Source organism: Haematobia irritans, chromosome 3, assembly GCF_050003625.1.
Source record: "Haematobia irritans isolate KBUSLIRL chromosome 3, ASM5000362v1, whole genome shotgun sequence".
NCBI lineage: Eukaryota > Metazoa > Arthropoda > Insecta > Diptera > Muscidae > Haematobia > Haematobia irritans.
In genome coordinates this window covers 38561053-38578458 of record NC_134399.1, presented here as the reverse complement: position 1 = coordinate 38578458, position 17406 = coordinate 38561053, and the positions used below count along the sequence as shown (strand labels likewise).

The window sequence follows — 17406 nt, the reverse complement described above, 5'->3', positions numbered from 1 at the left end:
TGCTAGTAAAAAACTGTTCACTCCTAAATAAATTTATGTTTATATTATAAAATTATGTATGTATGTTTATACTCGACTCCACGTTCTTCTTTTGTTAGTTTTTGAATTCCTTCCAAATTTTAAAGTTTTGTACAAAAACAGTTTTTTATTACAAGATTGTTATTTTTGCAATAAAAAATAATATTTTATCCAAAAATCATTCAATTTCGTTTATATCAAGCACTGTTACTGACTATAAATCTTTAATAACGCACATTTCGATGTTTCATTTAAAAAAAATAATATAGTATAAATATAAATGTGTAAATTACAAAAAAAAAACAAAAAAAAATGTTCGGTCGGAGCAGGGATTGAACCCACGACCCTTTGCATGCAAGGCAGACATGCTAACCACTGCTCCACGTGGCAAACAAATGTATGTTTCTGTTAAATAATGTTATGTTTGCATGGGCTCGTGGGCGCTGCAAACTATGCTATATAAATGTAACTTAAAACGATAATTATCTACTGGTGACTATAACAGCTACGTAGCCCAGTGGATAGTGTGTTGGCTTACAAACTGTATGGTCCTCGGTTCGATTCTCCGTGCAGGCGAAAGGTAAAATTTAAAAAATTTATAAAAGTGAATAATTTCTTCAACATTATTTGTATTACAGAAAAAGGTGCCAATAACTAAAAAATTTCGTGGAAGTGAAAATTACGAGTATGTTAGGGAATGAGCACAATCGTGTTTGGGAAAAATTCTTCCAAGCATATAATATTTTTGGCTCAAAATGCTTCCAAACATATAATATGTTCACATAAAACAAACATATTAATGTTTCGGCAGTATGCAATAATATATGTGCTTCCTGCAAAATATGTTTGGAACATATGTTAAAGAAGCGATTTTTTTGAGGGTGTAGGAAAAAGCTTGGAACATATGTAAAATTACATCAGATGTTTGTATCTACACTGAAAAAACAGTGAACCCAACAGGAAGAAAACTTTTGATTAATTTTAGAAAATTTTGAATAGTTTTAGAAATTTTTAACTAAACAGTATTACAAGCGCTGGCATCACGCCGATATCACAAAAATAAGTAAATATTTTTCGACAAATTCAAGAAAATTTATTAGACATAAATAATTTTTTTCACTTTTTAAAGAAAATTTTGTAGTTTGTAGGAAAAAATTGGAGTTCAAAATTGCAAGAATGTCTTTAGTGACATACGAAGTTCATGATGGACGCTGTAGTAGTAAAATTTACAAATTTAAAGAAATAATGAACTATTTTGTGATAAGTACGAATTTAGTAAAACTTTTTACTTCATTTGTGTATAATTTTTTCACGTCTTTTAGTTCATTTAACTAACGTACGCAAAAAATTATTAGAGTAAATGAAACTTTCTCCAAATATAATAATTTCATGAACTAAAATATAGTTAAATTGGCTTTAGTGAAATAGTGAGTTCACTTTTTTTTTGAGTGTAATGACGTTTGTTTTCTTTAAATGGCTTTGTGTGTACAGTAAAAAAGTAGAAACTGTTTCATCAGAAAATTCGTATTTCTCATTGCCAAAAAATATTAAAATATTTTTTATACGGGTTATAACATCTGAAATGATTTTTATGTTTTGAAATAGTACTAGCCCACCGTGCGTATGAGTAATGTGTGAGTGCTTCTCTGCTTTGATTTGGGCTTTTATTTATTATTTTCATTACTTGTAGTGTTTAATATAATTTAATTTAATATAAATTCATTTCTTTTTCTTATCTTCATGATATATCACAATAGGGCATAGTAGAGACGTATATACCCCTTCCAGCCCCTCACAAACATTTCCCTGCCGTAGAACAATTGAAGATATGAGTGGCTAATTGTAGTGTCGAGTGGGTTACGCGTACGTAAGAGTGGCAGCAAATGACGATTTTTTTAAATTCTTATCAAAACTCTTTTGTCTTTCGCCTAGAATATCAATATTTGCTTATGTCTAAATTTTGATAGAGCACCCACGACTAGGAAATTTCTTTAAATAAATTCCTGCACTCGAACTCTTACAAAAATGTATATTTACGTCCCTATCTAGCCATGTATATGTAGTCTACACTACACTTAAGCATGTATTTATAAAAAAATATTTTTTGCATAATAGATTAAATTAAAATGTACAAATATATTCATTAAAAAGCACTTCAGTTCAGTATAGTCAGTCTAGTCTGTCAATCCATGGAAATTGTATCAATTATTCCTTATCTGTGACATAGGTCATTAATATTACCATACATCAAATCAAATCTTAGACAACTGCTTCATTTTCTACACCCAAAGAAAGAAAATGTGCACCTCAAACAAGTTTATGGAGCACAATGTTTCACGGGGTTCATAGAACAATAAAATAAACTAAATTTGGAATAGTTCGACTTATGAATTTTCTAGTTCTAATAAAATCATTGATGACATAAAATATAGCTACATGTAGGATCATAATCATTGTGTATTCTCTGCATAGGCTGTCAACTAGATTCAGCTTCAGGCTTTCGCATATAAAATTTGCAAAACGATTTGTGAAAATTTTCCGTATTTATTGTAAGAAATAAACTGTCGCGGCGTTATTGCGGCACTTGCTTTACTCAAAAAGTACACAAGCGTAAATTTTCATCAAGCATTTTTGATTTCAATTCTGCTATTTTTTTTTTTTTTTATATTTATAAACTTTTTGTGTTTATCATTTATCCGTCTGTTGAAATCACGTTTACTTCCCAACGAAAAAAAGATATCTTTTTGAGACTTCACACATATAGTTATTATTGATGTAGGTCGGACGGATCGTGGATTTTCAGCCGGTTGTCCACGTCGTACTACCCAAATAGCAAAAGTTGTTAACAAAGGAAATGGGCTGGTTGGTGCACTGAAAAAAATATTGTCGTGAGGTCAAAGATTTCACGTCCTTAAAATACGAATGCAAATTTTGCTTAGTATAGAAGACGCATTTCTCTAATATAAAGATTTTTTCCTTGTCCAAAAGTCGATAAACTCTTCAACAAAGTTGTATTGCCCTTATAATTAAGTGTTTTGACTTGAAAATGGGTATCATAACATGAAAGAAAAAATTTTTGGGATAAGGTCAACTTGACTTTAATAATTCAGAAAAATTCTTTAAAATTAATGAAATTGTCTTTAAATTTGTTGTCTTTTTGCATCTTGGCTACAAAGCAAAAAATCGTTCAAAAATAGGACATGGTTTTCAACACTTTATTTTAAAGACGTTTTTTACTTGAAACATAGCATAATTTCTACTGGAAGTCGAGTCTGAATTTGGAAAATAAAGTTGTCGTTAACTCGTTTTTAAAGGTCTTTGCTAGCATATGAAGAAAAAAAGCTGAAAAAAACGAAAAATTAAAATTTTCTTCCTAGAAGCAAGTACGCAAAACTCAAATTTAAAAGTGAATTACGTCTTTAAAATGTCCTTACTTGCATTCTCTGCTTCTTTGGCTCGGAATTAATACCAAAATTGTTAAAGTAAAGACAAAATCTTTGGAACCGGACATGCTTTTTTTCAGTGTGATGGTGAAGTTGCTATAACATACATAGCTGGTTTATGCGCATTGGGAAAGTTCCGAGCCTACTTGTTTCGACATGGCGACGAGGTTGTTTAGCTTATTTTGCATGTCAGAATGTTTATGGGATAGTACACTGAAAAAAAATATTGTCGTGAAGCCAAAGATTTAATGTCCTTAAAATACGAATGCGTTTTTTTGCTTAGTATAGAAGACGCATTTCTCTGATATAAAGTTTTTTTCTTGCCCAAAAGACGATAAACTTTTCTATAAAGTCGCTTTCTCGTTATAATTAAGCGATACAACTAAAAATGGGTATTTTAAAATGAAAGACAATTTTGTTTGACTAAGGTCAACTTGTTTTTAATAATTTTGAAGAATTCTTTAAAATTATTGAATTTGTCCTTAAAATTTCTGTCTTTTTGCATCTTGACAACAAAACCAAAAAGGATTTAAAAATAGGAGATGTTTTTCAACACTTTGTTTTAAAGACAATTTTACTTGAAACATTGCATAATTTCTACTTAAAGTCGAGTCTGAATTTAATTGCATACGAAGAAAAAATTTGCTACCTAGAATCAAGTACGCAAAACTTAAATTTAAAGGACAATTCTGCCTTAAAAGTATCCTTACTTCAATTCTACGCTTCTTTGGCTCGGAATCAATACTAAAATCTTTAAAGTAAGGGCAAAATCTTTGGAACCGGGCAGATGTCGTCTGCGTAGGCTAGGTATTCAAGATGCCTGTGCATGTTCCATACTATCCCCCTTTTCCGTTGAGACAACTTTAGTATGATGTCATCTAGGACTACTGCAAACAGAAGTGGCGAAAGTGGGTAGCCTTGTTTAACTCCGGCATTTGTGTAAAATGGGTCACTGATTCTATCATTGTGACGTGCTTGTAGGGTGAAGTTTGTGTACATAACTTTGATGATATGTATTATTTTCGTCGGGACCTCTTTGCGTCTCAAAGCTTCCTATATTGATCTTCTTTTTATTGAATTAATCGATTTTTTAAAATCTATGAATATCATATACAACGGTGTGCGCCATTCAATACATTGTTCTATAACTATGCGGAGTGTGTTTGTTTGATCTAAACAACTTCTGTGCGGTCTGAAACCTGCCTGCTCTTCGCTTAACGCTTGTTCTATACCTTGCATTCTGTTATTCAGAATTTTCGCTAGTATTTCGTAAATCGTGTTCATCAGGGTGATGCCTCTCCAATTATTGCAGGCCGTCAGATCGTATTTCTTTGGTAGTTTTAATATTGTTCCTCTTGTCCACGCTTCTGTCTGTTGTTCTATCATCCATGCTTTTTGTATATGTGGGGATAGTATTTCCGCTGATACCGGAGGGTTTGCTTGTAGGAGTTCAGGTGGAATGCCGTCTTCTCCTTGAGACTTGTTGGTTTTTATTGAGGATTGCGTTGTCTATTTTATTAATGTCTGCCCTGTCCACGTTTATGTCTTCTGATTCGTTGTGTTCGCTATACCTGTTGTCTTCGTAAACTCCGATGTCGTTGCTAATCGATTCAAAATGTTGTTTCCATCTGCATGTTTGTTCCTCAGTTGTGCGTAGGTTTCCACCATGTTCGAACCACTGTGGTATACCCGCCTTGCATACACAAGGTCGTCCCACCTCAGTAATGATGGTGACATTTCTGAGTGTTTCAAAGCTTCACTAAGTGGTTTCACTGGAATGTGGAACGTCGTTCGGACTCGGCTATAAAAAGGAGGTCCCTTGTAATTAAGCTCAACATGGAATCGGGCAGCACTAAGTGATAAGATAGAAAAGTTCACCACTGTGGTATCACATAGGACTGAATAGTCTAAGTGAGCTGCCACCTAACCTAACCTATGTTCGTCTTTGATTAGTCTTTACTTTAGAGAAACGGAATCTCTGGCTCGGAACCAAAATTCTTAATTGAAGTCAAAATCTTTGGATACAAGTAAACATTCTTTTGATTGTAGCTTTTACAAAACTTGCTATAAATATTTTTTGATCTATTTATGTTCGCTTCTCAATAGTTGGCAACACTCTCCATAATTTGAAAATAAAAATTTCTAGTTGCTTTAGTTTGTTTTTGATTATTTTCGAATTTTTGTTCAATTTCCCATAACACCAAATAAGCGGTAGCCTTGGAAGAGTTTTAAACAACCCTTCTTATTGTTATTATTAAAGATTAATCTTGATCTTAAGGCCAGTAATCTGTTCGGTTTTCACGTTGAAACTCCATACAAAACCAAAAAATGCGAAAAACTAGCGAAATTTTTTCCATTTGTGGTACTTTGTTTTTTTTTCGAGTTGAAAAACTGACATTTATAGCATGGCGCCATTTGCAATGTGAATTAAGAAATAATTTATTTATTAAAACTATTTGTGTGGGTTTATAACGCAGGTACGGATCATATACAAAGGATTATTGCCCAAGAAAAAATAAAATGTTAATTTTGTAATAGAAAGCAGTAACCACCAACTTAATTCAATATCGCTCCCTGTTACCTAAATAAACACCGCTTTCTAGTTGCGAAATAATGGTTTCTATAATTTTTTTCGCAAGAATGAACATAGTACAACAACAAATCCTTACAAAAATTTCCTTGGTTGAATTTCGCTCATATAAAACGAGCGCAATTTTTCAAAAACTCTTTCTCATGCACACATTTTTATTGTTACTCACAACATTAAATTCAGTACAAAACCTGAGTACCATATCTTCCATATGATAAACACTTTCCCACATTTTAATAACACTTAAGTAAAAGGTATTTAATATGCTTATGGAGGCTCGCTCACTTGAGTAACTCAATTCTTATAAGTGGCCATTCATTGGATCGTTCAACGTTGAAGGTCTTGGAAACACATTTATGTGGATAATGGAATAATACGCAATATTGATAGAAAAATAAATGTTGTTTGCATTAAGAACCTCTAGAGAAATGTTAAAATCGCTTAATTGAAGTATTGATTTGTAATCAGTATGGATTGAAGGAACATTGTGAATAGCATACGATCGTAAATAATGTTAAGTATTTTTTTTCTTTTAATTTAAAATACACCAAACAAATTTTCAAGTCATCCATAAAACAACCAGCATGATATATAATATCAATATATAATATATTGTACTATTTAAATACAAGAATTGTAAATTAAAAATAAGTAAATATGGCCCAGACGAATTTAAAATTTAGCTATGATCGAAATTGATGAAAACCGTTTATTTATTCTAGATGGTTGTACACAAGACTAGACAAGAAATACAAGATGGTTGTAACCATCTTGCCAGAATATTCCAAATCGTTATGTCTTGGCTATATAAATAACACATTAAAGAGCAAATTAGTGGAACCTATCAGTTAAGCGAATAAATTGTAGATTGTCGTTATTTGAAAAGAACAGTGTTTTAATTGTCGAGTTATTAAACACGCTACAATATAAAAACGTAACAATATATTAATTTAGAAATAACCTATAAAAATATAAATGTCTTTAGAAACAGAGACCAAGAGAGTATGCTGCAAGTAAAATTATGGAATTAACCAATTGGCGCCTTAAAAATATATATAGAAAGAAAATTTCATTAAAATTTTTGTCTACCAGTGTATGCCTATGGTGAAACATGTTTGAACAATACATACAATATTTGGTTTAGAGTATATGATTGGGGTATAGGTTACAGAAGCGATTTTTTTGAGGGTGTAGTTTTTTTTACCAAATTACTTTAATCTCTGGTAATTTAACTTCCAATTTGTAGATTTTTGGATTTTTGGTCAAAGTTTGATTTTTAATTTTAATTGCAGATTACTCAGAAGTACATCATTTTTTTCCAAAAAGCATATTTTTATAAATAGCGTTATGATGTATTAAACACAACAAACTTAATTTCATAGAATTCGGTCAAAATTTTAAGACGTAAGAATTGTTTTCTTGTTATATGTTGCTATATCTTATTTAATTTTATTTAAAGCCCCCCTTTAAATGAAGGATATATTGAAGTTTTTTATCTTTAATCGGAAGATTCAATATTTCAATTAGTTTAAATATTATTTCTTCAGACTAACAACATGTTTGCTTACATTAATGCAAATTCAAACACGGCCAAATATAAAAACACGTTCACACTATCATACTGGAATTCCATTACGAATTGTAAACAATAACTGTCACTGGAATAAATCTGCCAGTTGTTATACGAGCGGTTTAGAAATGATAGCAACGCGAAGTTGGTTGCAATATATTTTTGCCACCTTGTATATCTGGAAAATGTTTTCAATTAGACAAGTGATTGATCATTTAGACTATTGATTCAATAAATTATATGATTCAATTCAACTTTTTGTAAAAATTTTCCAATTAAAGGCCGGTATGCACCTCTAGCGAAAAATTTCATTCCCATAAGAAATGCATTGCTATTTATGCTAACGAAATTTTCGGTAGCGTTCAATTTCGTAAGCTGGTACGCACCTCTAATGAAAATAACAGGGTTGTCAAAAGCATATTTTGGCAGCAAACATTTAATTTATTACAATCATTGTGTGCGTAAAAGTTTTAAAAGGTCTGTAAATAATAAACAATTTATTTGAGGAATATTTGGAACATATATTAACAATTTTTAAAAGCGATTAGCTGGTTTAAAATTTGTGTACACAGCCCTGTTTTTTTTTGTTGTAGACTTAAATAAATTTTTGCTACCGAAAATTTCGCTAGAGGTGCATACCGGCCTTAAAACAATGACTGAAATTTTAGTAGTTTCCATTAAAACTGAAATAACATTAATTGGTTGAATTTAAGTTTTTTTATAAAGTTAATAAAGTCTCTTAGTAATGATTTAAGAATAGCGAAAAGAGAACTAGGGATAATGTTTCAAAGTTGGAGGTTTTTAGAGGTATATTTCAAATGAAGTTTCTTATATTTAAAACTTTTTATAAAATTTTAATTTTTTTTATTAAAATTTTTATAATATTTTTTATAATATTTAATTTTCATAACAATGAATTGCATAAATACTTGTAGTGTTAGTCGCATAATTTAATTTAATTTACTACACAAATCACAAATAAAGTAAAAAACTAATTCGTTTGGGAATTGTTTTCCTAAGATGATATGCTAAGAAGTTTTATTAGAACAACAATGATCTTTCATACTGATATTTGGTTGAGATCGAATAAATAAATCTTGCTATTCTCGCTAATATTTGCATGCTTCCGAGAATGAAAACAACTCGTCAAGATCTTTCTTTGATGTAGAACAAAAAATGTAGACCAGGCACAGTGGCCGTATTTGTGCCAACTGAATTAAAACAAAAATTAAAATAGTTAGCTTTCGAACTTGTGAATACCTTTCACGATATCAAAAAATGTAGAGCAGGTATAGTGCACGGCATTGATTTTTATTAAATATCTTCACTTATTATAATGAACCAATTAGTTTGAACGAAGGCTTGTGTTTAAATTAAATTTACAAATTATATGATATAATAATATGATTTTTTTGGTGTTTTAATAAAAGATCAATTTTATGAAAAAATATTAAAAATAATATCTAAATCAATTTTAATTATTTAATAAATTAAAATTGATTGATGATTTATGATATGATAATACGATATTGTCTAATTTGACACATATTGATTGAATTGATTGATTCATTGAACGATTAATTAGTTTCAATATTTTTAAAGTATTGTATGTCCCCTATCCAAAACTAACATTAAACTCTTGAAACATATCTATAACAATACTTTTTACGAAATAAATTGGAATACACAATTGGTAATCTAGGAAAAATAATCATATGGATTAAAAAGAATTCACTGTATCTACTACGATGAGCAAACCATGGCAGGAAAATTATTTAGTACGAAATAGCCTTCAATGGGTGTAGCGATGTACGTTAAACCCCTAAATGCGCACTGTATATTTTAAGGTACAACCAGAAAAAATTCTTAAAATTTTGATTGAATTCTACGAAATCAAGTTTATTGCATTTAAAACATCATAATGCTATTTTTAAAAATATGTTTTTCCGGGAAATTTGTAGTATTTCTGAGTAATCTGCAGTCAAAATTGAAAATCGAAAATTTTGACTAAAAATTCAAAAAACTACAAATTTGAAGTTAAATAATATTTACCAGTAATGTTGGTAAAAAACTGTGTAGTGTAAAAATATATCTATTCTCTACTTAAATCAAATTGTTTATTTGTAAATAAAACCTTAGTTTAATTTTTAAGATACAGCCACTCTTAAAAAAAAAACATATATTTTTTTAATGTTTTAACAGGTTGGCTGATAAATCCCCGGTCTAACAAAGATAAACACATTTTTTTACCAAAATTCGTTTTTATTATTCAACATAGTTCCCTTCAAGAGCGATACAACGATTATGTTATAATGACCTTCCAAATTTTGCCGCGATTTCGACCTTCAAACGCTCCAATAACGCCATATAATAGTCACTGTTGAGGGTTTTTCCCTTCTCAAGATAATCAATAAAAATTATATTATATGTATAAAGGGTGATTCTTTTGAGGTTAGGATTTTCATGCATTAGTATTTGACAGATCACGTGGGATTTCAGACATGGTGTCAAAGAGAAAGATGCTCAGTATGCTTTGACATTTCATCATGAATAGACTTACTAACGAGCAACGCTTGCAAATCATTGAATTTTATTACCAAATTCGAACCGAACGAAATGTGTTTCGTGCTTTTTTATCGACAAATTTTGTTCAGCGATGAGGCTCATTTCTGGTTGAATGGCTACGTAAATAAGCAAAATTGCCGCATTTGGAGTGAAGAGCAACCAGAAGCCGTTCAAGAACTGCCCATGCATCCCGAAAAATGCACTGTTTGGTGTGGTTTGTACGCTGGTGGAATCATTGGACCGTATTTTTTCAAAGATGCTGTTGGACGCAACGTTACGGTGAATGGCGATCGCTATCGTTCGATGCTAACAAACTTTTTGTTGCCAAAAATGGAAGAACTGAACTTGGTTGACATGTGGTTTCAACAAGATGGCGCTACATGCCACACAGCTCGCGATTCTATGGCCATTTTGAGGGAAAACTTCGGAGAACAATTCATCTCAAGAAATGGACCGGTAAGTTGGCCACCAAGATCATGCGATTTGACGCCTTTAGACTATTTTTTGTGGGGCTACGTCAAGTCTAAAGTCTACAGAAATAAGCCAGCAACTATTCCAGCTTTGGAAGACAACATTTCCGAAGAAATTCGGGCTATTCCGGCCGAAATGCTCGAAAAAGTTGCGCAAAATTGGACTTTCCGAATGGACCACCTAAGACGCAGCCGCGGTCAACATTTAAATGAAATTATCTTCAAAAAGTAAATGTCATGGACCAATCTAACGTTTCAAATAAAGAACCGATGAGATTTTGCAAATTTTATGCGTTTTTTTTTTTAAAAAAGTTATCAAGCTCTTAACAAATCACCCTTTATAAAAATTATATTATATATTATATAAAGGGTGATATGGTCAAAATTTGGTCAATATAAACCTGACGTATTTCTTTCAATTTTGCATTTAAAAAACCTGATCACCCCTCATTTTGAATGTGTGTGTGTAGAATGTTGCTCCTAAAGGGTGATTTGTTAAGAGCTTGATAACTTTTTTTTAAAAAAAAACGCATAAAATTTGCAAAATCTCATCGGTTCTTTATTTGAAACGTTAGATTGGTCCATGACATTTACTTTTTGAAGATAATTTCATTTAAATGTTGACCGCGGCTGCGTCTTAGGTGGTCCATTCGGAAAGTCCAATTTTGGGCAACTTTTTCGAGCATTTCGGCCGGAATAGCCCGAATTTCTTCGGAAATGTTGTCTTCCAAAGCTGGAATAGTTGCTGGCTTATTTCTGTAGACTTTAGACTTGACGTAGCCCCACAAAAAATAGTCTAAAGGCGTCAAATCGCATGATCTTGGTGGCCAACTTACCGGTCCATTTCTTGAGATGAATTGTTCTCCGAAGTTTTCCCTCAAAATGGCCATAGAATCGCGAGCTGTGTGGCATGTAGCGCCATCTTGTTGAAACCACATGTCAACCAAGTTCAGTTCTTCCATTTTTGGCAACAAAAAGTTTGTTAGCATCGAACGATAGCGATCGCCATTCACCGTAACGTTGCGTCCAACAGCATCTTTGAAAAAATACGGTCCAATGATTCCACCAGCGTACAAACCACACCAAACAGTGCATTTTTCGGGATGCATGGGCAGTTCTTGAACGGCTTCTGGTTGCTCTTCACTCCAAATGCGGCAATTTTGCTTATTTACGTATTGCTCACTTGGTCGATTATGTAGACCATAAATCGGACGTAAAGCGCGAAACACATTTCGAACCGAACACTGATTTTGGTAATAAAATTCAATGATTTGCAAGCGTTGCTCGTTAGTAAGTCTATTCATGATGAAATGTCAAAGCATACTGAGCATCTTTCTCTTTGACACCATGTCTGAAATCCCACGTGATCTGTCAAATACTAATGCATGAAAATCCTAACCTCAAAAGAATCACCCTTTATTTTGATTTTGGAATTCACTCTTCAGTTGTGAAAATGCCGTCCAAGCAAGATGAGCAGCGTATCAAAATTTTGCTCGCGCATCGCGAAAATCCGAGCTACTCGCACGCAAATCTGGCAAAATCGCTAAAATTTGCCAAATCAACCGTAATTAAAGAGTTTGAGGAACGTTTGTCGACAGCCAGGAAGTCTGGTTCGGGGGGAAATCGAAAACCGGAAGCCGCTGAGACGACAAAGAGAGTTGCCGGTAGTTTCAAGCGAAACCCTAACCTCTCTCTCCGAGATGCCGCAAATAAGCTGGGTGTATCGTCTACAACCGTGCATCCAGCCAAAAAACGAGCCGGACTATCGACTTAAAAGAAGGTAGTGACTCAAAATAGCGATGATAAACAAAATACGACGGCCAAAGCGCGATCCCGGAGGCTGAACACGACGATGCTGACGAAGTTTGACTGCGTGGTAATGGACGACGAAACCTACGTCAAAGCCGACTACAAGCAGCTTCCGGGACAGCAGTTTTATACCGCAAAATGAAGGGGAAGGTAGCAGATATTTTCAAGCACATAAAACTGTCAAAGTTTGCAAAGAAATATCTGGTTTGGCAAGCCATCTGTACCTGTGGTTTGAAAAGCAGCATTTTCATAGCTTCCGGGACTGTCAACCAAGAAATTTACGTGAAAGAGTGTTTGAATAAACGTCTGCTGTCTTTCCTGAAGAAACACGGTTGTTCCGTACTGTTTTGGCCGGATTTGGCATCTTGCCATTACGGTAAAAAGGCCATGGAATGGTACGCTGCCAACAACGTGCAGGTGGTTCCCAAGGACAAGAACCCTCCCAACACGCCAGAGCTCCGCCCAATTGAGAAATACTGGGCTATTGTCAAGCGGAACCTAAAGAAGACCAAAAAAACTGCTAAGGACGAGCAGCAGTTCAAGGCAAACTGGCTTTCTGCGGCGAAGAAGGTGGACAAGGTGGCTGTACAAAATTTGATGGCAGGTGTCAAGCGTTAGTCCCGGCAATTCGGATTTGGAAAAGCGAAAGCCTAACTGAATATTTTTCCTGAATTTTATACTAATTGAACTTGAAAAAGAAATTTAATTTGATTTTTTAAATAAACGATTTCACTGATTTACACGCGTTTTCCCTTGATCAAATTTTGACCGTATCACCCTTTATAAAAAAAAATTATGTTATATATAAAAACAGAGGTCATTACTTTGCCAGCGGACTTTTGAGTCTTTCCACGCTTCGGAGACGGTTCACCGGTCGCTGTCCACTCAGTCGACTGTCGATTGGACTCAGGAGTGTAGTGATGGTGCCATGTTTCATCCATTGTCACATATCGACGGAAAAACTCGGGTGTATTACGAGTTAACAGCTGCAAACACCGCTCAGAATCATCGACACGTTGTTGTTTTTGGTCAAATGTGAGCTCGCGCGGCACCCAATTTGCACAGAGCTTCCGCATATCCAAATATTGATGAATGATATGACCAACACGTTCCTTTGATATCTTTAAGGCCTCTGTTATCTCGATCAACTTCATTTTACGGTCATTCAAAATCATTTTGTGGATTTTTTTTTGATGTTTTCGTCGGTAACCACCTCTTTCGGGCGTCCACCGTCCTCCGTGCTCATGTCACCACGCTCGAATTTTGCATACCAATCAATTATTGTTGATTTCTCTGGGGCAGAGTCCGGAAACTCATTATCAAGCCAAGTTTTTGCTTCCACCGTATTTTCCCCCTTCAGAAAACAGTATTTTATCAAAACACGAAATTCCTTTTTTCCCATTTTTTTTACAATAACAAAAGTTGCTTCACAAAAGACGCTCTATCTCACTAACTAATTGACTTACAGACGTCAAATTTTGACATGAATCATTTGAAGGTTGGTACTATATAAAAATAATATGCATTTAATACTAGCGACGCCGTCTATGTGTCAGACTGGGGACTTATCAGCCAACCCGTTACACTGAATTTCTTTTTTTTACCATTTAAGGGTTAATGTCTTCATCTGACTCAAAACGGGTTTCCCGTTTTCTGAAGGGGCAGGAGCCACACGTAGTCAGTTAGTCTGTAAAGTTATTGTGGAAGAACCTATTATATTTTGTGGATTGATACTTCTAACACCAGCGGGTATTGTTATAGTATCATAATATCGCACAAAATAAATCACTTTTGAAGATTAAAATAGTTTCCTGTTTCCGGTTTCACTTTGATATGATATGATTGTTTAAATATACAAATGACCCACTGTATTGCATTAGAGGTTTTGGTATGCATTATACAATAACATACGTTTTATTTTTGCAGTTGAAGAGGCCTTAAGATTTGATACATACCTCACCTGCCAAGACCGATTTGATTTTTCACACCAGTACCATGAACTCATCGGATCCGATGTACGAGCAAAGTAATAACACTGTCACAACTCACTGCACTCCTGGTGTGACAGTTTAATGCATTTCAAGGTTTATTGAAAAACAAAAACTGGGGAAAACCCTCTCAGAATATCCCCAAAACAAGAAGCATAACGGATTTCAAATTAGAACACACTATGAAGTGGCACAAATCGTAGTAAATGTGGTCGCATATTTGGAGCTATTGTCGGACGTCAAGTCAATGTATGTGCATTTTATGTCCATACCACAATGAAACTAAGCGTGAGTGCGTATCGCGCACACGCATCGGCCCACAAGAAAATTTTGTCCAGTGGCTACCATTCGCAACTCAATTACGGAAGTACTGGAGCGGCAGCTTCATCATCCACTGCCTCCACATCCGGTTTGTATGCGGTAAGTGTAATTGGTGATAAATCACTTTGAAAAAATTTGTGCACATCTAATGGAAATATTTGCCTTGTTGTAGATTGAAGCAAGTGGTCCGATTCCGTTTCCGCAAACCATGAAGAACCCAATAGAATGCAATAATAGTGATTCGGATGTGATAAGCCCCACAGGTACCAGCAGTTCGGGGCATGACCAGATTCGCATCGACAATAAACGTCGATCGAAACGACGAGACGATGACCAAAATAGCAATGCCCATTCTTCGGATAGCAAAAGCCCAAGTCAGAGGTAATTTCTAAAGTTGGCATTAGGAACATCTTTTCTTACTTTACGACAGAAAAAGACATATACTGTACTATTTTCAACCTACTCATAGTTGCAATTAATAGCATTTCAGGAGGCCCGTTATAGTTTCTTTCTGAATCACATTGCTCTCTAAGTTTTTTATTCCAAATAAGTGAGGAACATTTTAGGCAAACGAAGATTCACTTTGAAGCAGATAAAATAGATTAGAAAAATACTTATCGGCTTTATTTGCTGTTAACGAAAATACTTATAAAAAAGGAAGAATTTCGTTTGTCTAAAATTTCTCTCCGGAGGAAAGTATAGTTTCTTCGGGTTCTCACGAAAAAAATAATTCGTTGCTCCCAATTCACTGCAAACAATCTTCTTTGGGGAGAAAAATTTTTTTTTTGTTTTTAAGAAGAAAAGGAATTTTAACGGAAAAGTTTACAGTTTATAAACACGTTTACTGCTATACACCATCGTTAGGGGAAGAGAAAATTCGTTTTCATAACAAACAAATTGACAATAAAGGAAAAATTGCTTTTGCGATTGTAGGATTTTAATATGCGTCATATTAGAGATGAAAATATAGCTTATTAGTTGTTAATTACCAATAAAGTTCTATATGTTTGTCAGAACGAGAGAAATATTAATGACCCCTTCCCCCTCCTTCATTAAATCATCTCACTTTTACACGCTGTTTTTTTTTATTTTGTATCCAGACATTTTTTGTCATATTTTCCAAAGTTATGTAGTGTTTCACAATGAAAATTGTATATGTTATGTACACAGAAAAAAATATCACCAAAATATTTCCAATTAAAAAGTTAATTGAAGTTGACAATTTTTTCAATTAATAAATTAATTGATACAATTAACTTTTTAATCGTGATAGAAACATTAAGTTAATTAAGTCAATGATTGAAAATTTTAAAATTTTTAATTAAAAAATTAATTGATACAATTAACTTTTTAATCAAATTCGGAAGACTAATTCATTAAAAAAAGCGCTGATTTTTTAATTTTTAATTAAAAATGTATTTCAAACAATAATTTGTTCATCCAAATAAAAACTCTAAGCCAATTCAGAAAGTAATTAAAAATAGTTACCTTTTTTAATTAATAAATTAATTGAGTTTTGCAATCAACATCAATTAAATTTTTAATTGAATCAATTAAAAAATTAATTGAAATTTGCTGAAAAAATCAATTAATTTTTTAATCAAGAAAAATTTCTATGCCCAATTAAAACTGTGATTGATACTATCATTTTCGTGATTGAAGACATTTCAATTAAAAAATTAATTGGATCAATTAATTTGGTGATTGAATCAGAAAAAAAAAATTTTTGTGTGTATATTAAGACAAAATGGGGGAATTTAAGTGACTCGTAATTGTCGTGACTAAAGATTTTCAGAACGCATATGAAAATACTCACTCTAATGAACATAATCACATCCACACTTTAATATAAGTTACTAAACATTTTTTTTTTAATTTAGCAAAAATTTTGCTGCAAAAATATAAATATAATGTAAATTTGAAATTGAGATTGGTTGTACAACTAATCTGATAACTATAATGATATTTATCAGCAGAGAATGAAGGCGCCGATTCACGCCGCCGTCGGCCATTTTTTGCCAGTCGACGCCGCCGCTTAATATGTCGACTCATCTCGATTCAAATTTATCCGCCAAGTAATCAAAAATATTGATTTAAATTAGAAAATTATGCTACTAATTACTTTATTTTTTGCCAAAATGTTGATCTTTCCACCCACAATCAATCAGTATCAAGATACTATAATAATTTCGGAAAAATTAGCCCAGAAAATTTGAATGAAATGTAAATTTGATTTTAAGTTTGGTTGTACAACTAATCACATTACCATTCGGATAGTTTCAAATCAGAAAATGAAACCGCCGAGTCGCGCCGCTGATTTCAGTCGCCGCCGACCATTTTTTGCCAGTCGACGCCGCCGCCAAATATGTCGACTCATCTCGACTCAAATTAATCCGCCAATTAATCAAAAATAACGATTTAAATCAGAAAAATATAATAATAATTGTAGAATTTTTGCCAAAATGTTGAACCTTCCATCCACAATCAATCAATTTCAAACTGCTATAACATTTTTGCAAATATTTAGCTCAGAAAATTTGATTGTAAGATTGGTTGTACAACTAATCTCATTATAACTTCAAATTGATTTTATAATGGATGATTGTGCGCCGCCGAATGGACAAATTTATAT

The 17406-nt window shown here is 33.1% G+C and overlaps 1 protein-coding gene across 1 annotated transcript in view; it reads left to right on the top strand.

The window, feature by feature from the left end:
• Window positions 1–17406, top strand: part of Cngl (Cyclic nucleotide-gated ion channel-like) — a 72129-nt gene that overhangs the window by 12175 nt on the left and 42548 nt on the right. The window contains exons 2-3 of the mRNA XM_075298663.1: window positions 14392–14873; window positions 14947–15155. Coding sequence (XP_075154778.1) covers window positions 14730–14873; window positions 14947–15155 — 353 coding nt within the window. The 5' untranslated portion in view covers window positions 14392–14729. The remainder of the gene's footprint in view (window positions 1–14391; window positions 14874–14946; window positions 15156–17406) is intronic.